The sequence below is a fragment of the Beta vulgaris genome, chromosome 3 (assembly GCF_026745355.1).
Source record: "Beta vulgaris subsp. vulgaris cultivar EL10 chromosome 3, EL10.2, whole genome shotgun sequence".
In the NCBI taxonomy this organism is placed as follows: domain Eukaryota; kingdom Viridiplantae; phylum Streptophyta; class Magnoliopsida; order Caryophyllales; family Amaranthaceae; genus Beta; species Beta vulgaris.
In genome coordinates, this window is record NC_079204.1 from 11,125,002 (window position 1) to 11,148,105 (window position 23,104).

Here is a 23,104-nt window from a genome sequence, read left to right on the forward strand (position 1 = left end):
ATGATGGTTGCCCAAAAGCTTCAAAGTGAAGGAAGGCTGGACGTGTGAACTGGGCAGCTTGGTTCCCTTGCCATGAAGTCTCCTATGCTCATTTGCTATGCTTTCTTTTGCCCATGTGAACTTCATGTGGGCTTCTCCTCTTCCCTAAGTCTTCAATTCAGTAGGTGGTGGCACCAAATTGCAGCAAAAACAAGTCCTAAAGAAAGCTTAAAGAACCGAACTAACTAACCTTAAACTAGCTTAGCTCTTAAAGCATGATTAACATAACTTAAGTATGTAATTAGGCTACTAATCACTTACTAAACTTAATTACCAATACATAATGATGATTAAGGTGTCATTAGTATTAGTTAATCTTGTTTAAGTAGAGATTAACATAGGATTAGCCTAATCAAGTTGCTTAAGTAAGGTTTTAGGATAAACCGAGCTAGTTGGGCTAAGAAATTGCACCTCCTTTACCATGTTCTCCTTTTGATCATGTAGAAGAAGACCTTGATTGTTTAAGCTAGATGCTCCTGCATCAGAAAAAAGTTATAAGTCGTTCGACAAAAAATAAAGTTTAACACACTCATAAAATAAGTTCAAATAAATTTATATACACGAGTTAATAAGTTTAGATAAGTTTCATTTCTCATGTAGTCATCTTATGTCAACATTATGGTGGAGATGTAAAATAATTTTCGATGATGAACGATAAACTTGGTATGTTGACTCATATCTTTAAAACTAGTTCATATTATTATGATTTATCTTTCAAAGTCGAAAAAAAATTTATTAATATTTTTAACCATTGCTATGGATCTTATTTAGAAATATATTTTGAACAATGTCTATAATACTCAAATTACATAGTATAATTGATATATTTAGGTTAATTATTTAAAACTAAATTGATAAATTCTCCACAATTTACACCTCTTCTCATTAATCATAAAATACGTAGAAATAAACTACTAGTCTTGGAGCACAAGACATGAAGCTGATACAAAGATACCTAATGGCTCTGAACAAAGCATATTTTTCGATTTTACAACATTAAGCATATTTTTCGAGAAGCTAATCGAGTAGCAGATCTTCTATCAAAAAAAGGTCACACTAGTTCTGCTGCTTCGGTAGACGTGGATATTTCTACGGAACCTTTGTTAAATAAGTTAGTTCTACTTGATTCGTTAGGAGTCTCCCTTGAGAGAAGGGTGTCCTAACTTCCATTATGTACCCAAAAAAAAAAAGAAAAAAAAAAGACAGCTGATACAAAAATACCTAATGGCTCTATACAAAGTAATAGCAATATACCATATATATATTTCTGTCTCTTTAGAGTTCTACTTTCTAGAAACAAATCCTTTTTCTACATCGACTGATCGACATATATATTTGGACTAGATATTCATGTTAGATTAGGATTAAGATTTGTAACATCTATAAATATAGGAGATTATACTACATCAAATACCATCCGTCCAAATCAAACCACAACCAACGTAGACCTCACTTAATTCCTCCACACGCAACAATCAAGCTTCATTTGTTTTTCCTCTTGTCGCACCAAAGCTAAGGTTGGTTTCTTATTGTTTGTACTTTGTTACTACTGTAATTCACTCGATCAACTTCTTGGCAGCATTTAATCTCACCAGAGCTAAGCTAAGGTTGGTTGTTTTACTCGTTATACGATTGTCTTGATTCTTTTCTTGATTCGCAGCGCTCTAATCTAGTAATCTCCACGACAACGTAACCATGAATAACGTTGAAGATCCATCCCAACTTTGTGCTAAAGGTTGTGGATTCTTCGCAAGCCCATCACTTCGAAACATGTGTTCTTCATGTTACTGTGATTACCTTAAGGAAACTCTTCTCAAAATGGAGCGTAAATCATCCCATAACGACAGCAAGCAGCAAAGTGTTGTTGATTCCAGTGACAAGAAAGATGCAAATACTACTACTGCTACTAGTACGTGTACACGGTGTGACTTATGCAAGAGACGGGTTGGATTAATGGGGTTCAAGTGCCGGTGTGGCGGCATCTATTGTGGGTCGCACCGCTATGGCAATGAGCACTCTTGTGCCATCGATAACATTCGCAAGGCGCTTCAACGCGAGGCTCTCTCCAAACAGTTGAACTCTGCTACGTGCAAGGCTGACAAACTTAACTGCAGGATTTGAACTCCAATCAATAATGGAGTTTAGATAGATTACTATAATCAACTTTCATCTTGATCTTTTCTTTCTTTTTGTTTTGTAGTGTTTTTTCTCCTGTGTTAGGAGTTTAGGTTGTAATCTTGTAAGGCTGCACATAGTGACATAGAGACTAGAGATGTTGAGGTTCCTCCGAAGTTGAAGGTGGTGGGATTGAATAATATAATGTTGATGTCCTACCAAAAAGTATTTCCGATCCTTTCGGAGATCACCATCTTGGGGGAGATCAGAGGGCTTTTTTCCCTCTTACGTACCAGGGTTTTTTGCCTGCGAACCTCTTCGGATCTTGCTGCTTTTATTTTATTAATATCAACATATATACCAACTTATTCTTCTTGATAAATCAATCCAAGGAAGAAAACCAAGATTTATATTAATCATATAGCTAAATCATAGTTTTAACTTTATGTTATGTAAGGAAAACTTACTGTTATTGATAAGCATCCCTTAATCTTGTTGTTGTATACTTGTATACCCAATTACACACTCAGAGATTAACTTATCAATGACACAGTAGTACAGTATTCAACAACCATATTGTGAAGAAACTCGGATGTAGTTTTTGGCATACTTAGGTCGGGTATACATCGTCGTGTTTCATTGGTTACTTCGACTTTAGTTTGGTTTTTGGGATTCAAAGCTTTTCTTTTAACACAAAATATGGCATTATATTAAAATATCAGTTTGTTACATCATAGACAGATAATACCAAATTCAACAACTGTTTAAGTTCCCTACATAGAGTTATAATTTTCCTCCCAAAACACATTGTCACATTGTCACAGAAAGTCACAGTTGTAGTTACTACGCCATAGGATTGACCAATTCCTGCATATACTCCTTCATCACACATTGTGGTGGAGCTGTGTGAGTGATCTTATCTGCGTCCATTGCCATCCCAAATCTTGCTAGATTATGAGCCACCATATTGGCATCCCGCTTCGCATGTAGGAAGATGACAACCCAGTTAGTTTTAAGCAGTTTTACGATGTCACACAATAGCATTGAGTTTTTTTTTTTTTTTGGTGATAAACGCAACCAACTTAAATAACAGTAGCAAATAAAGTCTTACAATCCGAAATTAAAACATCCTTACAACAACCAGGGGGGAAGGGAAAACCCTAGTTACATTACATTTACTATCCGTATAGCGACAATTCTTAGCAATCACATCTGCAACCCTATTATCCTTTCTGCTACAGTGCTCAATCTTCACTCCCAGCAACGCCATCCATAGCTTTCTGCACTCAGATAACACACTTATGTATTTGTCAGAATTACCTATATTGTTACACAATAATCTAACAGCAGAGATACAATCCGAGTAAATGGTCGCTTGGTTGAAGTTATACATGGATGCAATAAGGAACCCCTCATAAATGGCCCGAAGTTCCGAAGATAAGATGTCTGGCATAAAGCTACGTCTTTCAAACCCAAGCCTCCACTGGCCTCTATTATTTCTAACCACTCCCCCATTTCCCATGTGAACCGTCGGGTCGACAAAGGAGGCGTCAACATGAATTAGAATATCAGAACTAAAACTACAGGAACTGTCCGGCCTAATGCTACGGGGGATGGGCTCCACAGGAGGGTCCGAATCCCCATTGCCTTAATACGCTCACGGGCCAAAATAACCGCTTTACCTAGGATCCCCTGGGCCGATGACGGCGTGGATCCCCTAAAACTACAGGCATTCCGGTCCTTCCATAATTCATGGCACATATAGGGAAACAAGTCCCCCCATCGAATTCCCCGAAACTGTATCTCCCTTTCCACGTTATACTTAAGCCACTCCTCAAAGTATAAGGGCCCCGGGTTTCCAGGAAAGCAAGTCTCCCAAATTGTGCTGGCGTAGGTACAATCCCTCACCACATGAGCTGATATTTCAGGAGCCATCTGACACCGAGGACAACACGCATCGGGGGTGATTTTTCGGGTAGCTAATAGGGCTTTGTGGGGAAGTCTATCCTTCCAGAGAAGCCAGAAGAAGAATTGTATTTTAGGTTCCATAGACGATTTCCATATCCAGTTCAGGTTAATGTGGGGTACAGCTGTAACGCCCCGAAAATTAATAACCTCATTTACACACATGTACTTATAATTGGTAGCGTAAACTAGAAAATTAAACCCGTGGGTTATAGGCCCACTAATATAATAATTAGCTTAAATAGTCTTAGAGACTATAATTCTTAAAACTCACCAATATTAGCTATAATAATAATATAATCTTCCTAGCCCATAAGATATAAAATACAGACAACATCATCGATACACGAGATCCATCCTGAACTCTCTCTCTTGCAGTGCTTCTAGCTTGAGCTTACAAACCCTTACTATTAGTGCCATACTAGATTCTTTAACACTCATTAGCAAGATCCGTTTTACCAATGATCTTTCAACTGTCTGACCATACCTAAAACATAAAAGCAAAACGTTATGAGCCGAGGCTCAGTAACAAACTACCCCAGCAACGTAAATTCATTTCAACTCATTTTATTTGCAAACAGGGAGAAAGAATAATTCAAACATTTGTCAAAATAACATTTATTCAACTTCACCTTTATAATCCATTGATCCTTTTATACATTTTTACTCTGGTTGCTGCAAAATCAGTCAGCTCTGCAAACCAGTTCTTTCACTTTACGTTATCATGTTCCGTAATTTTTATTATTCATAGGTGATAATCATCAGTCATTCATCTCAGCTCTACCTCAATGATTAAGGTAGCAAAATCATTTTATATCATATCATCTTTTCATAAACCATAGCTCATGATAATCCATCCAGTTCATAAACTCATAAAATGTACTTACAAATAAATCATAGTAGTCATCCCGCAACTCAAGAATAAACATTTTGATAAACTTTTACTAAATCACATTGATCCCATGTTCATAAAACATTTAAAGGGAATTGCGGGTACTAGCAGTAGATGTTACCTCGATTGTAGAATAATAATAACCCTCTCCGAATGCCTTTGATATCGTCCTTACTGAGCTCCGAGGAACGAGTTCTTTTAAGTTTTAAAACGATCATTTAATAAGTCAGTGATTCAATAAAAAGTATATTAGCACCAATGCTCTTTAAGTACAATTTTTAGTTTACAACTTAATTTATATAGGTTACATAGTCCGTCTTATTTAGCGATTACGTGGCGAATTAGCCATATATTTTAATATTATAATAGTTTATACAAACCCTTTTTATACTTATCTCTTGAAAACCCATAACTATTATTTAGAAATCAAGTTAAATGTGTTATCCATAATTTACTCACATTATCATATTATAAGCTTAAAATTTAATAGTTATACTCATATAAGTGAGTTAGTTATAACTTTTAAACTAGTTTAGGAGCATATGTTAAAACATGTTATAACTTAAATAACTTAAAGTTTGACCATCTATGTTTTAGTAGGACTCATCATAAATAGTATTTGCTAAACTTGGATAGTTTATAAGCGACTTAACTTAGTTATAAGCTTACTATTATTAATTCATTACTTAGCAATAAGGGTTTAGTCATTTAGGAATTAATACAAAGTCAACTATCAATAAAACAAGAGCAGTACACTCACCCAAATAAAACAACAAACACACGCAGGGTAGAAACGAGGGGGGGCTTGGCGCCACGGCAGGAGGTCCGACGAGGGCGGCGGCGTTCCGCGGCGGAGGAAAGGTCGGCAGGTGGGTGGGGCAGTGTGTGGTAGCAGGCGGGACAGGGGTGTTGGGCCTGGCAGTGGTGCGCAATGGAGGAGAGAGAGAAAGAACGTGGGTCTTTGACCAGCGAAGGAGGGTCTGCTGGTGGTGGAACTTCGCGGCGGCAACAGGCGAAGCAACGGTGACGAGCAGAAGGGTGAGTGATTGATGTGTCGTGGTGCGGTGGTGTCACGCAGAGGAGAGAGAAAAATAGGAGTGCAGGGGGTTCGAGGAGGATGCGAGTAGGGAGGGGAGATGATGGGTGCTGGCTGGGCGACGGCGCTCTGCGGCGGAGGAAAGGTCGGCAGGTGGGCGGCAGAGAAGGCGAGAAATGATGGGTTGTGGTGTGGTGGTGTGTGCGGTTTACGAAGTGGAGGGAGATTAGTCGTGCAGGGAGAACGACGAGGAAGAGGTGCGGCGTGGGGGGTGGTGGTGCCGCTGCATCTGGGCGGAGGTCCTGACTTCTCGACGAAAGTCAGAAGATAGAGAAATGGTGGCTATGGTGGTTTTTGTGGTGGTCGAACAGAAGAACAACAAGAGGAGTTGAAAATTGAAACTTTTATTTTCCAAATTCTTTTGGTTGATGTAAAATTCTGGATTATTGTTGTTGATTTTCTGATTGTAAAACTCAACCATTTCTTCCTATTTATAGAGAAACTTTCATCCTAGTAGATGAATTTCAGAATTTTAAATTACTAAAACCATTCAAGAAAACAAGTGGCTAAATTCAGAGGTTTTGAGAAAACCAGTGGGTTAAGGGTGGTTGAGAGGGTGAAAACTCAATTAAGTTTACTGAGATGGTTTTTGACTTTGTTTAGAAATCTCCATTCTTGTCCTTCCACGTATGGAGGAGGAAGAAGATGGACTTATTGCTTTTCTTTTAATTTTTGTTTTAATTTCTGATTTTTGGGAGAGAATAATACTAGGCCTTTTTGTTTTGTTTGGGCTTCGAAGGATTTGGTCATTGGGCATTGGGTCCATCAAAATTTTTGCTAACCTTAAGTCTTACATCATTTACAAGATTGATGCTAAGACTTAGGATTTTAATTTATGAACTTTGTTATCCTAAAATTATTAAACAACATATCTTAGAAATTAACTTAGAAAATTTTATTTACTAAAATTAGTTCACTATTAGTTTAATCATTAAGATTAGTTATTAATTAATTAAAAGTAAAACTTGGGGTATTACAACAGCCATTTAAGCTTCATACGCAAGGCCTAAGGAAAAGCCATCTACATTACAGAAATCAGGACTGAGCATGTCATCCGTAGCGTCCAACCTAGGAGGTATGATACTAAGGATCCTATCCCTAATACTTTGGGGGAGGTCAAACGATAATGCGTCTAGGTCCCAAAGCCCCCCAACAACTATATCTCCCACTTTTATTCTTTCCTCACCTTCCCTCAATGGCCCCTGGATGAGACTTCGAAGGCTACCTATAGTCAACCAATTATCCTCCCACAGGTTTATGCTCGTACCCTTACCCAGAGTCCATGTGCTATTCTTTTGGAGAAGGGCCCACCCCATCCCAATGTTCTTCCAAAGGTTTGACCCATTCTTAAACTTGGTGGCATGACTTTCATGAATATATTTCGATCTAATACATTCCTGAGCTAAATTTGGGGGAGCCTGAGCCATTTTCCACCCCAGCTTGGCCATATACGCGATATTCATTTGTTTCTGGGCCCTAATTCCCAAACCCCCTCTATTCTTAGGAATGCAAATTTGGTCTTTTCCTACCAAGTGAATTTTCCTCCCCTCGATCGTGTCACCCCAAAGGAAATTATTACAAGTAGAGTCCAAATCTCTAAGAGTGGACGCCGGAAGCAAGGAAGCTTGCATATAATAGGCTGGAATGGTCGAGAGAGTTGATGTGATAAGGCACAATCTCCCTGCTTTGGATAAGAATTTGGTTTTCCAAGCCGACAATCTAGCTCTAACCTTATCCACCACAAACTGGACTTGGGCTCTGGAAGGTCTCTTGTGAGAAATGGGGAGTCCTAAGTAGGTGCCAAGATTCTCTGTTTCCCTGACATTAATAGTATCTTGGAAGAGGTTCCTAAAGTCTTCCTGGGTGTTTGGTGAGAAGATAAGCTTGCTTTTGAGTTCATTAATCTTTTGACCAGACACCTCACAGAAATGGTCAAGGGTGTTTCTAACTGCGAACGCGGTATTTTCATCAACCCCACCAAACAACAGAAGGTCATCTGCAAATAGGAGGTGGGATATGGAGACTTTCTTCTTTCCTACCCCAAACGGTGTCCACTCCGCTCTCTCACATGCCTCATGGATGGCCCTCGAAAGGGCTTCGAGGCAAATATTGAACAAATAAGGAGACATAGGGTCTCCTTGTCTCAAACCCCTAGAGTGAAGAAAAGGGTCAGCTTTTCTTCCATTGATCAATACAGCCGAGGATGCTTGGGTAACACAATTCATTATGAGATTAATGGAGTGAGTGCTCAAATTACAACCCTGGAGACACGATCTAACAAACCCCCACTCTACCCTATCATATGCTTTTTCAAGGTCAATTTTTAATGCAAACCAACCCCATTTCCCCTTTTTCTTATGCATGGAATGCAGGATTTCAGAGGCTACAACTAAATTGATGTCCGGCCCTCTACCCTTTATGAAACTGTTCTGGTTAGAGGAGATCCAGTCCGGGATAAGTGGTTTCAGTCTATTAACCAAGATCTTCGTCACCAACTTATTGAGCGTATTACACAAGCTAATCGGGCGAAACTGTTTAATGGTTTCGGGGGAAGATTGTTTAGGGATTAAGCAAATAAGCGCTTGGCACAGCTCTTCAGGGACCTGGCCCCTGAAAAATCACTCCTGAATCGTTCTACATGTATCAGGACCCTGGATAGTCCACGTCTTTTGAAAGAATAAGGGATGAAATCCATCAGGCCCCGGGGCTTTGAGAGCCTTCATGCTAAATAACGCCTTTCGGATCTCCTCATTAGACGGCCTATACCCAACACATGTCTTAGGCAGGTCCTCCCCCCCTCCCAACTGGTACCATAGCATAGGTCGTGGTCCGTTGTGTATAAATTTCGATAAAAGTGGGTGATGTGATCCTTAATTTCAACTGGTTCATGAATTTCTCTACCAACCTCATCCCGGAGACATAGAATGCGGTTAGACGCCCTCCTCATCATGACACTCCTATGAAAGTAGCCAGTGTTCCTTTCCCCTTTCCCTATCCTTTCAAGACGAATTTTTGTGCGCCATAACAACTCCTCCTGGTCCAGGATGTTTAGGAGTTCATTTTGCAGGTCAGTCTCTAAGTTCTGATGGAAAATCGAAGTAGGGTTAGATTGAAGATATATTTGGGTCCCTCGAATTCTCGCCAAAATGGCTTTCTTCCTAGCAAATATATTCCCGAACGTATCCCTATTCCAACTAATAAGGGCTTCCTTAGTACAATCTAGCTTATGAGTCAGGGGAATGTCTACCCTAGGCCACGCATGGTCAATGACACCTAAGAATCTATTATCTAAGGTCCAACTCGGTTCAAACCTAAACGGTCTTTGGCCACCGTTCTCTTTGCTCACACTCAGGTTCACTAGGATAGGACAATGGTCAGACGTCACTCGAGGCAGGTGGGTGAGCTTGTATTCAGGAAACGTGTTTAGCCAGTCTATATTAGCCCATCCCCGGTCAAGCCTTTCATAAATAGGGTTCCTCTTGCTTTTATTTGTCCATGTAAACTTCGGCCCACAAAACCCCAAGTCAACCAGATTACACGAATCCATAGTCTCTGCATATAAGTTGGCCCTGCTAATAGAAATTCTACGACCTCCTAATTTTTCGTTTTGACATAGTACATCGTTGTAGTCACCCACTAGAAGCCACGGTTTATCAATCGAGATTGCCATATTTCTAAGATCATCCCACAATTGTCTACGAATATAAAATTTAGGACTAGCATAAATTGCTGAAAAGATAAACGAGATGTTTAAGGAACGTACCTCCATAACCCCGTGGACTCCTTGCGCACCTTCTCCCAAGGGCTGAAAATCTATAACATGCGAGTTCCATAGGAGAAGGATACCTCCCACGAAACCAAGAGGCTCCACCAGATGCCATGAATCCATACCCATGCGACTCACAATGGTAGCAGTTTTTTCCCTAGAGACCCAAGTTTCCACCAGGACAACCATAGACGGAGTGTGCTGCTGCATCAGAAGGCGAAAGTTCGGCAAAAAGGATGGACGGCCTATACCGCGAACATTCCAAAATAGAATCGTAATATTTTTAAACATGTTTGGGGTTTGCATGATTCTCCTTAGAACCTCCTCGTTTCCTACTCCCCACGGATCTACTTCTACCCCTGATTTGGGACACGTCCACATTCGTCGATGGGGCCACAACATCATCTCGGTTTCTCGAGGGTTTTTTCTCCCTCTTCCCTCTTCCCAAGATACATTCATCACTAACTGTTTCAACGGCCTTTGTAGTTTCACTAGGACCAAGGCATTCGTATTGCTCATTGCATGGACTCGGAATGGCATGAGTTCAAGGAGCATCACCGTCCTGACCATAGGAAGGAGAGGCGCCGGGTCGAGCCACGGCCCCAAATTCTGCAGCAAGTCCCTGTCCTCGGTTTCCACTAGCACCTCCCTCCTTAGAAACCATTCTAGAAAAATCTTCATCACCGGTGGTAAGTGGGCCACCATCTGAAACTGTGGTACATGCGGGATCATTAACTCTAAATTGGCATACATGATCATGTTCAAAGCTATCTCGGGTGCCACTAACGGATTCAACATCATCAGTTTGACCATTTGTAAGCTCACGTCGGATAACACTCCCGACGGGTTCTCTAAATCCTCTGGCAGGAGATAGTCTATGTACCCTAGATTCAATTCCGGGAGAAGGGGGCGCACTGGGCGAGCGAAAAATATGGATGTTTCGTTTCGAACAAATTGCAGGCGGGGTGGTGGTGGGGATTGCGGTGGTGTGAAGGTTGGTGACAGGGGGGGAGGGGACGATGATGGTGAGATGTCTAAGGTTTCTTGCTGCCAGTTCATTTTGTGAGAGTAGGGGAGATATAATTTTTGGGTGGGGTTTTTTAGATAAATGGGAAGGAGGAGAGGGTGGAGTGTTTATAGAAGGCGTCGGGCTTCCATGGCCCCTGACCGGCGATGGGACATCATAGGTTTTAGGGGTGAGGCTAACAAAATCATCCCCATAGAAGGGTGGGCCACGTTTCGGTTTCTCAGTGGGCATAGCCTGCGAAACAACGGCTACCTCAGCCTCCGAGTTGACATTCTGCAGAACATCAAAAGGGTTTGATGTTTCCAAAACATCATGAGTTGACATGTTGGACACCTTCACAGGGATTTTGTCAATCTCCACTGTTCCCTTTTTCGAAACTTCTCCTGGGGCCCCATCCCATTTTTTCGGAGTCCAACGAGAAGTGGGTTCATGCACTTTTTTCCCCAACCCAGTCTTCTTCCCAACTGGGCCCCTACTCCTAACTGCAGCCCAATTCTCCTCTTTTCTCATACTAACCTGCGATTGCTCTTGTTCAAATATACCACCGGAATCTGTGGTAGCTCCGGGCGGTTTTTTGCGACAGTTTCTATTCCCATGGCCCACTTGTTTACAGTAAGAACACCACCAAGACCCTTCGACGTACATTAACTCTTGAGCATGTTTTCCAATAAACACCCTCTGAGGCAAGGTTTTATGTTCATCAACTAACACGCAAACCGCAGCGAATTTTCGCCTACCTCCATCGATGGAGTGGGAATCGATCTTCAGGGTTTTCCCCACCCCATTACCAATCATCTGGAGATATTCTTTCCTGAAAAATTCCATAGGAAGCTCTGGGAGGTGGATCCACACTGGGAATGGACTAATCTGCGTGACCGACGGCTGAAAACCCAGACACCATGGTTGAACCCACACCATATGACCCAAGAGGAACCAAGGTCCCCCTACTAAAATGCTGGATTTCTCCTCTCCCGTTATACACTTACAGCTGTAAAAACCCTTCCCTAAGGATATGAGATCCATATTTCTCTTAATATTCCACACTTTACATAGTTCCATCTTCAGGTAGTCATTAGAGAAGGACCTACCCATCACTTTAAAAATTATGGCAAACTCCCACTCCTTAGCAATTTCCAAATATTCATTCTCTGACACAGGGATAAACACCTCATCATCTTTCATAGCCGAGGGAGGGTCAGTCGCAAAGGGAAAATCAACAGCTTTTAAGGGGACGAATTATGGTACTAGACAGTCAGGGATACTCACTTTAGAGTGAGTCAGCGCATTTAAGAATGAATGCTCATTTAATGGGGGGCTTCCCTGGGTATTAATGGCAGTTAATGGGGACCTGACCTGTGCATTTAATGGGGGTAGAAGAGCTTTTTGCGAATTTAAAGGGTCTGGGGGTCTCAAGGGGGGTAGCTGGGCTGGATCCTTGGCATCTTCAGGAGCCTCTGGTGACGCGGCGGAGACCACGGTTGGAGGTTCACTATTTGCCGTGAGGGCATGGGTGGGTGGGGGTGGGGTTTCTTTTAGGGTTCTCTCTCTCACTTCTCTCTCTTCCTTCTCTCTCATCATGAGTTCTTCCGATGAGTTTACAGGTTATAATAGCATTGAGTTGGTGATGAGGATAGTTTTCTATTTTATCCATCATTATCTTGAGAGCTTGAGCATCAGTCTCCACTTCTAACCTCGAGATGTTGTGGTCCTTTGCAAGCGAAAGGCCTTCTCTAATAGTCACCAATTCTGCTAGCTGCAGCTGGATTAATGGCGCCAAATTTGATTGAGAAGCCCATGAACCAAGATCCATCAATTCTTCGTGTCACCCCTCCACCACTGGCTCTGTCATTTGCTTTCCATGAACCATGAGCTTTAGGTAACCATGCACTGGTGGTTTCCAAACAATAGGCTGATGTGGTTTGGGAACCATCTTGCCCTGATTCTGAAAAGCATTATTATTATGCATGTAATCGGTAAAGAAATGATTATATTGGGATGCAGATCTTGCCATGGCACCTTCAAACACCACTTTATTTCGATTTTTCCAAATGTGCCATAAAGCAATTACAAAAATTTCTAACCATTTCATTGATTGAGAAAGATTAAAATGTATCCAGTCACTCCACTCGTCATTAAAAAAACGATAGACATCCACAACTTTGGCTAAATGGCAGTTCTGAAAAATTCGTTTCCAAAGTATACAGCATGAAAACATTTTCGAAACAAATGCAGATGAGTTTCCAAATTGTTAAAACAGCATTGAAAGGTCGCATCGAAGCTATGGATTTTTTGTTGTAGATTAGTAGCTGTTGGTAATATTTCATGAACAACATTCCAGAAAAGCATTTTGTATTTAAAAGGGTCATTGATCTTCCATAATTTGGGCCAGAAATTGGGTGTTTGAGACAAGGTTCTTTGATTAAGATTGAGGTTTCGATAGGTTGATTTTATAGAGAACTCTCCATCAGAAGTAAAAATCCATCTTAGACCATCAGGGACAGAGGCATATTTCTGTAGTGGAATGGCTCTAATTTTCGCAATAATGTCCTGTGGTAATAAAGTAGCTATATGGTCTAAGTTCCAATTCCCATTTTGGGTAATATGAGCAACCCTCCAATGGGCTATTGTTTCCGGAATAACTATGCCTTGATGCTTATAAAGACGCTCATTTCCAACCCATTGATGATACCAAAGAGAGATATCCTCCCCATTTCCCACATTTAGGTACATACCTTGCAAAAGCAAATCTCTCCCTTTAAGGATGTCACGCCAGATAGCAAAATGAGAAGCGTTAGGGATGACATCCATAAAGTTAGTACCTTTACAATATTTGTTTTTTAGGATTTTAACCCAAAGTTTCGAAGGTTGAGTTAAAATTCCACCCTAATTTGGCCATGAAGCAAAGGTTCGAAAGTCTTAAGTCTATGATTCCTAGACCTCCTTCCATCATCGGTTTGCACACCTGCTCCCAAGAGGTTCTAGAGATATAATACCTTTGACCTAACTTGTTCCATAAGAAACGTTTAACATTTTTCTGAAGGTCATTAAGGACACCCATGGGCAAAATGTTAGTCTGCATAACATGCAAAGGATAGGTATTTAACACTGATTTTATTAAAGTGCATCTACCAGCCATATTTAAAAGTTTTGCTTGCCAGCCTCTAATTCTATCAGTAGTTTTATCTAGTAATTATAAATAGTCTGATTTCCGAAGCTTATTTGGGGAAATATGAACACCTAAATACTTCCCAAAGTCAGAGGAAACACACAGACCACTATGAGCAGTGAGGGATTGTCTAACGTTGTGATCCATTGTCTTAGGAACAATAATAGTGGATTTAAGTCTGTTAAGAAACAAACCCGATTGTTGACCAAAATCATTTAGGACAGCCATAATTAAATCTAGGTTGGCCCAAGAGGCTTTCCCAAACAAGAAAACATCATCCGCATAAAATAGATGGGATAAGCCTATATCTCGAGAAATCATGAGTGGTTTCCACAATTTCATATCCAGGTTTTGTTGTATGAGAAGAGAAAGTCTTTCCAAACACAAAACAAAAATGTATGGAGACAAGGGATCACCTTGTCTTATACCTCTCGAAGGACGAAATTTTGGGGTAATCTCACCATCCCAAAGAACAAAAATTGTAGGTGAAGTAACCACACTCATGATAACATCAACCAACTTTTTAGGGAAGTTGAAACCAACAAGCGTATCCCTAATAAAAGATCATTCTAGGCTGTCAAAAGCTTTTGTGAGGTCAATTTTAAGGGCCATTATGCTCTTATTTCGTTTAGTTCTATTAAACAGGTGAGCAACCTCTTTTAAAATTATAATGTTTTCATCGATGGTTATGCCCATGATAAAACTAGATTGAAGGGGGCTAACCAAATTCGCCATAAGAGGTCTTAAACGCGATGCAATGGTTTTGGTTAAGATTTTTAAAATGGTGTTACACAAACCAATAGGCCGAAAATCATTAACTGTAATCGGAGCATCTTTTTTCGGTATCAAACAAAGATAAGACTTGTTAATATTCTCAAGTATAAAACCATCATCAAGGCATTTGTTAACAAAGGAAACAATAGGCTCATGAAGTTCCGCCCAACATTGTTGATGAAAGATGGGTTGGATTCCATCAGGACCTGGACTCTTAAGTGGAGCCATCGATTTAGTCACTAGGCTCAACTCATCAATAGAGACAGGAGAACTCAAACTTAATACTTCCTCATGCGAAAGACCAACAGAAGAAACAAAGGAAATTTGAAGGGAACTGGAGGAATTTTTAGTTGAAAGAATATCCATAAAAGCCATACGAGTCATATCTTTTAAAGCCGAGTCCTCATACACTCAATCTCCCCTTGAATTCTGGAGAGATAATTATACTTCACCGTTTGCTTTTTCACGTTTGTCAAGATAATTTTTGGACGTCAATATCTCTAATTGCATATAAGTAAAAATTATAAAAAGTTGATATTAAAAATCCTTGTATTGAGACGAAATTAACAAGTCCCACTTGACTATGTTTTTCGGTGAGGGAAGGCTTATCAAAGTTGGTTCATGAATAGTGATCAAATGCCATATGGTGCAACTATTTTGAAACAGAAGAAATATGTTTTATGTAGGATCACTTTTCCTGTGGGTTGGTTGACAGTTAATGGTTATTCTAGGGAAGAGATTTCGCGTTACGTTATCACGATTAAGATTGTACAAAAATGGATTAGACCGACAAACAGACCAAAATCGAATTGGGCACAGACCGGAACTTGTGCACCGGTGGCTGTCTATCCAGCCCCTTTTTCAAGGATCTTCGTTCTTCCTATTTCTTGAATCTTCATACTTTTTGAAGGATAAAAATTAATTCCTGCGAAGTTTGTGTAGTCGAACCTATGCAACAAATGTATAATTCTCAAGGGTCAATTCCAATTTTATTCATTTTTTACTAACAATTTCATTTTCATGATGTAGGAATTAAAATCACAAACGCCTGTGAATATTTGTTAATAGTTGTATGACTGTTCTAACTCTCTTCATATGATCTTATGAATTTATGATTGTTTTATGCCTGTTGTTATTGTATGATTACTGTATTTATTATTGGCTAAATTAAACATGTAAAATAATTAAATCACATAATTTGAACAACTTATCTAGATATCTATCAATCTTGTGATTTTAACAAAGGGATCACCAAAATGAAATCTTATGTGTTAAAAGATAACATGCTTGCCTCTTTACGCAATTAATCGAATGATGTGCATGCAATTTAATATCTCATTGCATAAAGTAATAAGGACATTCAATCCGAACTCAATTTCAAGAGAGTCTTTTCGCACCTAAACTCCATGTTACTGAACTGAAATGTTTGAAATCCTATTAAAACACCAAATCACTAACATCCTGCAAGCAATCTGCTATGAACTGATATTTCAGAGAAAGGGTAATTTAGGTATTATCTTATTAAGTAGCTTGGGGAATAAACTAGGTTGTTATGCTAAGGAAATTACTCTATATATAGGGTTAATTAGAGAGGGAAATGTATGTTGAAAATTGTTAAGAAAAATTGGGTGAGCTCTTGTAGTTCAATTGGAAGAGAATCAAGCCTCTCGAGAGCTTGAATATCAATTACTTTTGCTATTTTTACTATTATTATTCAATCAAGGTTCATCTTCTTCCTTGATATTCCTATTTTATTATTATAATCTTTCCAAGCTATGTTAATTCGTAGCAAATGATATCAGAGCGGTACAATTATGGGAGATTAGGGAGCTGATTTACGAACTCAAAAACAAAACAAAACAAAATCTGCAATGGTGATTGCCGGAGAAATGCAGCATACAGACGAAAATATGGATCAGGGAAGAGTTCACATATATCACAAGTCAAAGAGATCGAGGGATTTTAGATCTTGAAGAAGAGAGGAGAATCCAGCAAGAGCTTCAGATTCATGAGTTTAATGGGAGAAATTCGAAGGACTGGGTCCTTCAATTGGAGGATTTCTTTGAATTCTTTCAGTTAAGCGAGGAAGAAAAGTTGAAGGTTGCCATCATAGGACTTGATAACGAGGCACGGCGGTGGTTCGAATGGGAACACCGACGACTACCATTCTATGTTTAGCAAGAATTACAGGGTCAGGTGATGCAACATTTCAGTTCATCATTGACACCTTCATGGCAACTAGAGTCAAATCTGTTGCAGGGGAATGACAAGGTACAACACCACCAGGATCTCGTGGTCGCAGCAAAAAAAAAGGAGAAGAATAATGGATCTGGTGGAGGAATCAACAAGCGCCTCGAGGTACACCATCAACCCGATCTGGAGAAGGGCTCTGTGGTGCAGACAAAAATAGTGGGGTGTGGTTCCGGTGGTAGGATACGCAGATTCACCGACAAACCCGATGGTGAAGCATTCGGGTGCTTCGATGCCGGAGGAAGCGAATATAGTGGAAGGTTGGCTGATTGCGGAGGAGGATTTAGCGGTGGTGGTGGTGGTGGTGGTTCCGGTGGAGATGTGCAGCGGAGGCATGGTGGTGGTGGGATATTTTACTGGGTTGAGAGAAGAGGAGCGGGAAGAGATGATGAAGAAGGATCCTTGGGATGCGGATCAGGTGGTGGACCTGGTTATTTTGCCGGAGTAAATTCCGGCAGTGGGCCAACTTCCTAGTCGGCAGCATGACCGATGGTGTAGTAGTCATTGATGCCAGTGAGCAGAGAGTTCCAGAATAAGAAGATGAAAGAGAAATGTGTGTGGTAAGCTTTGATACGTCATTCATTTGCTTGGAGAGGAAGCAAATTTCAGACCCTGTCATTAAGGATATTTTGGTAAATGGCATGAATGATGACATCATGGCAGAGGTTAGCATCAACTTGGTGGCCAAGCACGTGCCTCAATTTTTACACACTCAAGCAAAATCTGAAATTGAGCCCCACCCTTTTCAACCCACTCATAATTTATTTCATAAGGTCAGAATTGTAAATGAGCTTATAAATTCAAGGTTCAACTTTCTTTTAAATTACTCTACCTAAGGTTTGAAACAAGATCATCCCCATTCCTCCAACCTAGAATCTAACGACCCATCAAGACATTCTATTTCTAAACCCACTTCCCTCCCACCAATTCTAAGACCCATTTTCCCTCACCAAATTCAAAATTCCATTTTCATCTATTTCTCGGACATCAACCTTAACATTCTACTCTTCCATGACAACTTTCATTTACCTGCAACACTCACCAATGAGGAGCTCGAACACCAGTGGAAGCCAGGCATCATTTTTCGACAAGACACTGTCAAGTATTGTCGAGGCCAATAATTCAACGCTGAATGCTATCCACCTTGAGGACAAGGTGGAAGTTTGGACAGCCGGTAGTGCTATGAACTGATATTTTAGGAGAAGGGTAATTTAGGTATTATCTTAATGAGTAAATTGGGGGAATAAACTAGGTAGTTATGCTAAGGAAATTACTCTATATATAGAGTTAATTAGAGAGAAAAAGATATGTTGAAAATTGTTAAGAAAAATTGAATGAGCTGTTAAGAGTTCAATGGGAGATAACAAGCCTTTCGAAAGCTTGTCGTTATCTTTTTAATTGTTGTTATTTTAGTTTATGAATCAAATCTTCAATTTCTTCCTTAATTTCTGCCAGTAATGTGTCCAAGCTATGTTAATTCATAGCACAATCTAGCCTAAAGAAATAGGAATACAATGAAAGGAAAAAAGAAGTAAATTTAGATGTAAAAATACCACAAAGAACATATGATTGACACATTCTCCATGGAACTCTTCTGTATACACCTTGACCGATCACTACAAGAATTACAACTTCAGTTTGCCCAGATGAATTCGAATATATCAGCTGGAAAGATGCATGTAGTTTCAGATATCCTCCTGAACACAATGCATGTGCTTTCACAAAGCTCTGCCGAGTTTGCATGAAAGAGGTAAAGGGTGATCTCAATATCTGCGACACCCTACTTATGACTACAAACAATGTCTTTGTCCATCTGTGTAACAAAATTTTACAGAGCACATAAATAAGATTACTAATTTAAAAAGAGTGAATGTTTCAGTAAACTATGTCAGATACTCACAGATTTCCAAAGCTCCTTTACTTTCACATCGTTGAAACCAAGTGCGACCATTATCTGGTGAGCAGCAGACTCTTTTTGTTCCCAGATTCCAAGAAGCAAATAAGACACAGTTACTTCTCCATCTTCACCTGCACTCCCCACAAAGAGTTTAGGACTTTTATTTTGCTCAGAAAGATAATGATAATCTGGCTTTGTAATTGTGTATAACCTGTAGACGTCATTTTGTTGCCATAATAACCAGCGTCCTTACTGTGACTGTTAGTCCATACAAAGAAGGTGCAACCCACTAAGTGCAGGCTTTTACATAGATTGTGCAGCATCAGACAGCCAAATTGATATATTTACATCCCATTTGGCAGGTGGTAGTGAATGTTGGTAATGGAAATGTGTTTTTATTGCAAGAGGAACCTCATGCCAATGACCATACTAATAGAATATCATCCTCAAACATGTATTTTTCTTCACTAATTTCCATTACCATTCAATACCACCTTCCAAAGTGGCAATGGATGGTAATGAAGCTTTATGAAGAAAAAAAATAGATGTTTGGAAGGTAGACAAACACTACCATGGACGTTGATATAGGAAATTCCATACAAAATAAAAGTGCAAGTCATTATCCTTACCACTGTAGATTACTGCCTACCAAACAGGCCGTTAAGGTAGAGCAGAATCTGTCATCCCAAACAATTAGAACTCTGTTGCAACTGTATTAGAGTACAAATATGTACTCAAGCAGCATAAATTGATGTATACATTAGTAGTTATGTTAGGTGTTACAGAAGCGCATACCATATACTTCCTCCGTCCCTTAATGATTGCCCCATTCCCATTCTTTCACTTTAGGGTTTGATTGGGTTGGTAAATAGTTTTATCTTTTAGCATGTGGGGAGGAGAAAAGCAGAGAGAAATTGCGAGGACCACATAACCATAAAAGGAAATAGAGCAATCTTTTGGAACAACCTAATATGGGAAATGGGGTTATCTTTAGGGATAAAGGGAGTATTATGAAGATAAATAATCCTAACCACTAAAATCCAGATCCAGAATTATGACACAGTCAAACAGGCATTAAAACTTTGAATCCTCATGAGTCATGATAAATGAAAGAGAAGCAACCAACCTGACTTCAGTTTCTGATCAATAGCCCAATCGAGAGCCTTTTGGGCTGGCTCAGTCAATGGAGGATGCTCAGGACTGAAGTAGTACATATCAGATTTTCCAAGCAAATCAACAATTTCCTCTCGCACCTTGAAGAGGGTGATGCCATTAGCCCTCAAAATTTTTGCTGCTTGACTTGTTCCTAGGCATCAAAACAACATAACACTTTACCTAAAGAAATAATATATATATCAAGCTAACCAACAGATCAGCCATACCAAGAACATAAATAGAGGCGGGAGAATCCAAGTAATGCAAAGCAAGATTCCTTAAGGCATTCTATGAACATTGTGGAAGTATTAGAGATTCTGCAGGGCCTTAGCTATGCTTGAAGGAATCACATGCTGTGAAGCTGATGATCAAGGCAAGAGTTCTTCAGTGCTCAGGTGAAATTACATCCATACTGAGGATGGGGATTCTAGGAAAGCCAAAACATAAACGAAGAGGAGAGATGTATGTTATAACACATAAGTAAATTACAACGGGATAAAGTGCTTGGCATTCCGCAACATTTTCCTTGTTTCCCTCTTGTTCGCATAAGGCAGATTTCAAATTAACAATTACTCCTATATAGCTTTACCTTCTCTAAAAACACGCATCTCATCACAAAGTGAAAGTATTCCCAGTGTCTACTACTCCTTCTCAACTTCACAAACCAAAGAAGCTTTCTCGTCTTCTCCTGAACACAGCTTTAACTCAATAAGGTCCAAGATGAATGTTTAATTCCAACAGATTTTCTCCAGAATGGCCCTCTTTTGACTCCATAATACAACCACTAATACTCTTAACACTACTTCATTGAAGATTGTACTTTTTTTCAAAGAAGACCAAGATAAGTGATTTACTCTAAACTCTGTGATTGAGAGTGATTCTGCCTACCCCGATCCCCTCCCATGTTACCCTATAAGCTTCTAAGCTATGAGCTACCAAACACATATGAGGACAATTCCTTTCTATCTGAGCTCTGCCAGCTTAATCTCCCTCGTGGAAGGGGGGAGTAAGGGGGATGTGGTCAGTTGCTACATGCACAGCGGGTTGATCGACTGGCTGAAGATAACTAAATCATCTTAGTACTATCCTAAACCTAAGCACACTTTTGAAAGATTAACCACTAACGTCTTAACAAAGTATTCGATTTCCTATCACATGTGATGAGAAGCACAAAGTTGAAAGTTACACGAATCATTCAAACAAAAAAGTTTTTCAACCATGACTGAGTTACAAACCCTCAACCAAGATCCCCATCAGAAGCGCCTCGGTCCCTGTGTTTGGATATTTAAGCTTTCGTGCTTCCAGTTCACCCATAGCGAAGGACTTTATAGCCCTTGCAGACCATCTGTTTCAAGCTTGTAAAAAAAGAAAAAATTAAGACAACAACCCCTTTCCAAATATCATAAGAAAGAAAATAAATGAAATAAAAAAAACTTATATTGCACGCAAGGGCAAGCCAATAAGGGAAACTCTATATTGTATAGATTAAATATAGAAGTCCATGAAGAGAAAAAAATAAAAATTTATATTTATCTGACAATTTTTTAATTTATTGCAAAACCTAAGGAAGAATTATGCTTCAATCTATGAACTCCAAATAACTTAATCAAGCCTAAATAATTTATATTATACATAGGGATATAAAACAAGGCTGCATTATGAAAAGTATCACAAGAACATTACTTCATATCGCCCCACAGGTGCCCAATATAAAAGGTCACACTGCACTCCAATATTATGTCCTCATATTAGCCCCATTCACTCAAACAAGTATAAAACAGAACAGCTCCCTCTCAATCCTCCAAATGCATGTAATGCGATAAAGTAGCTGGACGACATGGAAATAAGGGTATCATTTCCAAAATTTTGCCTAGACAAGATATGCCTTATTTGCAAGATGGAAGACCCGTTGATATGATCTTTAACCCACGTCTGCTAGATAGATAATGCAATTCTAGAATTTTCCCCAAAGAATTCTTAATGGCAAGTTGGCAACACAGTCTTACCTAATGTGCTACCCCCCCCCCCTCCCAATGTATTGGCAATTTGGCATCAGTAAGTGGTATACATTTTACTAATTTAGCATAACTAGGTAGCGAATTGTGTTCCCGTACAGTTTCTCAACTCCCTTACAACGAATTGAGTAGCTTTAATCGACAAAATGTAGAGCATACAAGCGCAATTGAAGCTCCAATCCGAAACTAATACGCAATAATTTAACCTTATACATAAGCACACTATCATGAATGACTCATTTGACAAACAAAATTCTTGACTTATCAACAATAAATTAAATCCAAACAATGACAGAAACTAAAGGAACCTTACTTTGGCAATTTCTCAGCAGAAACACCCTCCCGCTTACTGCATATACAATAATGAAAATCAAACTACAGTAATTACATAAATTGACAATTGAAAACAAAAATTGAATTCAAGAAACTTGCCTAGTTGGTAAGCTGAAAGAGACGGTCATATTCGTGGATTGGCGCTTCAAGACGACAAAATTAGGGTTTGGTTGCCGAATTGTGAGCTGATTACCAATAAAAGAGCTGAGTAAATTGCTGGATTTAAAAGATTGAAGAAAAGTAGCATAACTATTGAATTTGCGAAGTTCCGATGAAGAAGAGATAGAGGAGAGAGAAGATGAGGTGAGAGTATGAGCAGCCATTTTTGTGTTACGCAAAAAAATCTTGCAGGTTGGAGAGAGATTGAGCCTTGAGGTGCTCTGCGAAAACCAAAGAAGAGAAGCTACAGCGGCGTGTTTGGAGTGATTTGCTTTCTTTGGTACTGTTTTTCGCTCACTGATGTTAAAGTTTTTGGAGAAGGTGAGATAGGAAAGTTTTTTTTTTTTTGGCTTTATCTCGAAAATACTATTTTTCGTATTTTTTTAGTTGCACCATTTACCTTTTTGTCGCATAGTCAAGTGATGTCTTATTAGATTTATCTCAATGCGAGAATT

The 23,104-nt window shown here is 39.5% G+C and overlaps 3 protein-coding genes across 3 annotated transcripts; 2 read left to right on the forward strand and 1 right to left on the reverse strand.

Annotated features, from left to right (window-relative positions):
* Positions 1 to 1,470: 1,470 nt before the first annotated feature.
* On the forward strand, positions 1,471 to 2,164 carry LOC104888691 (zinc finger A20 and AN1 domain-containing stress-associated protein 1). The gene has a single exon (XM_010673725.4). The coding sequence runs from the start codon at positions 1,735 to 1,737 to the stop codon at positions 2,158 to 2,160; it is 426 nt and encodes a 141-aa protein (XP_010672027.2). The 5' UTR covers positions 1,471 to 1,734; the 3' UTR covers positions 2,161 to 2,164.
* Positions 2,165 to 17,039: 14,875 nt separating this feature from the next.
* LOC125495484 (glycine-rich RNA-binding protein 10-like) lies at positions 17,040 to 17,564 on the forward strand. The gene has a single exon (XM_048640218.1). It carries the CDS (start codon positions 17,040 to 17,042, stop codon positions 17,562 to 17,564), a length of 525 nt encoding a protein of 174 aa, XP_048496175.1.
* A 959-nt stretch (positions 17,565 to 18,523) lies between these two features.
* Positions 18,524 to 22,965, reverse strand: LOC104888644 (ATP-dependent Clp protease ATP-binding subunit CLPT1, chloroplastic). Its single transcript, XM_010673667.4, has 6 exons — positions 22,590 to 22,965; positions 22,471 to 22,506; positions 21,378 to 21,487; positions 20,114 to 20,293; positions 18,991 to 19,118; positions 18,524 to 18,903 (listed from the first exon to the last, which is right to left on the reverse strand). Exons 1-6 carry the CDS (start codon positions 22,811 to 22,813, stop codon positions 18,871 to 18,873), a joined length of 711 nt encoding a protein of 236 aa, XP_010671969.2. The 5' UTR covers positions 22,814 to 22,965; the 3' UTR covers positions 18,524 to 18,870.
* Between the last annotated feature and the right edge of the window lie 139 nt (positions 22,966 to 23,104).

Bases quoted from the DNA above. Each gene is read 5' to 3' on its own strand.
- LOC125495484 (XM_048640218.1), top strand. From the start codon at position 17,040: ATGCAACATTTCAGTTCATCATTGACACCTTCATGGCAACTAGAGTCA.
- LOC104888691 (XM_010673725.4), top strand. From the start codon at position 1,735: ATGAATAACGTTGAAGATCCATCCCAACTTTGTGCTAAAGGTTGTGGA.
- LOC104888644 (XM_010673667.4), bottom strand. From the start codon at position 22,813: ATGGCTGCTCATACTCTCACCTCATCTTCTCTCTCCTCTATCTCTTCT. The intron at 21,488-22,470 runs GTAAGGTTCCTT...AGCTTGAAACAG, and splicing joins TCTGCTGAGAAATTGCCAAA to ATGGTCTGCAAGGGCTATAA. The intron at 18,904-18,990 runs GTGAGTATCTGA...TTTGTTACACAG, and splicing joins TAAAGGAGCTTTGGAAATCT to ATGGACAAAGACATTGTTTG.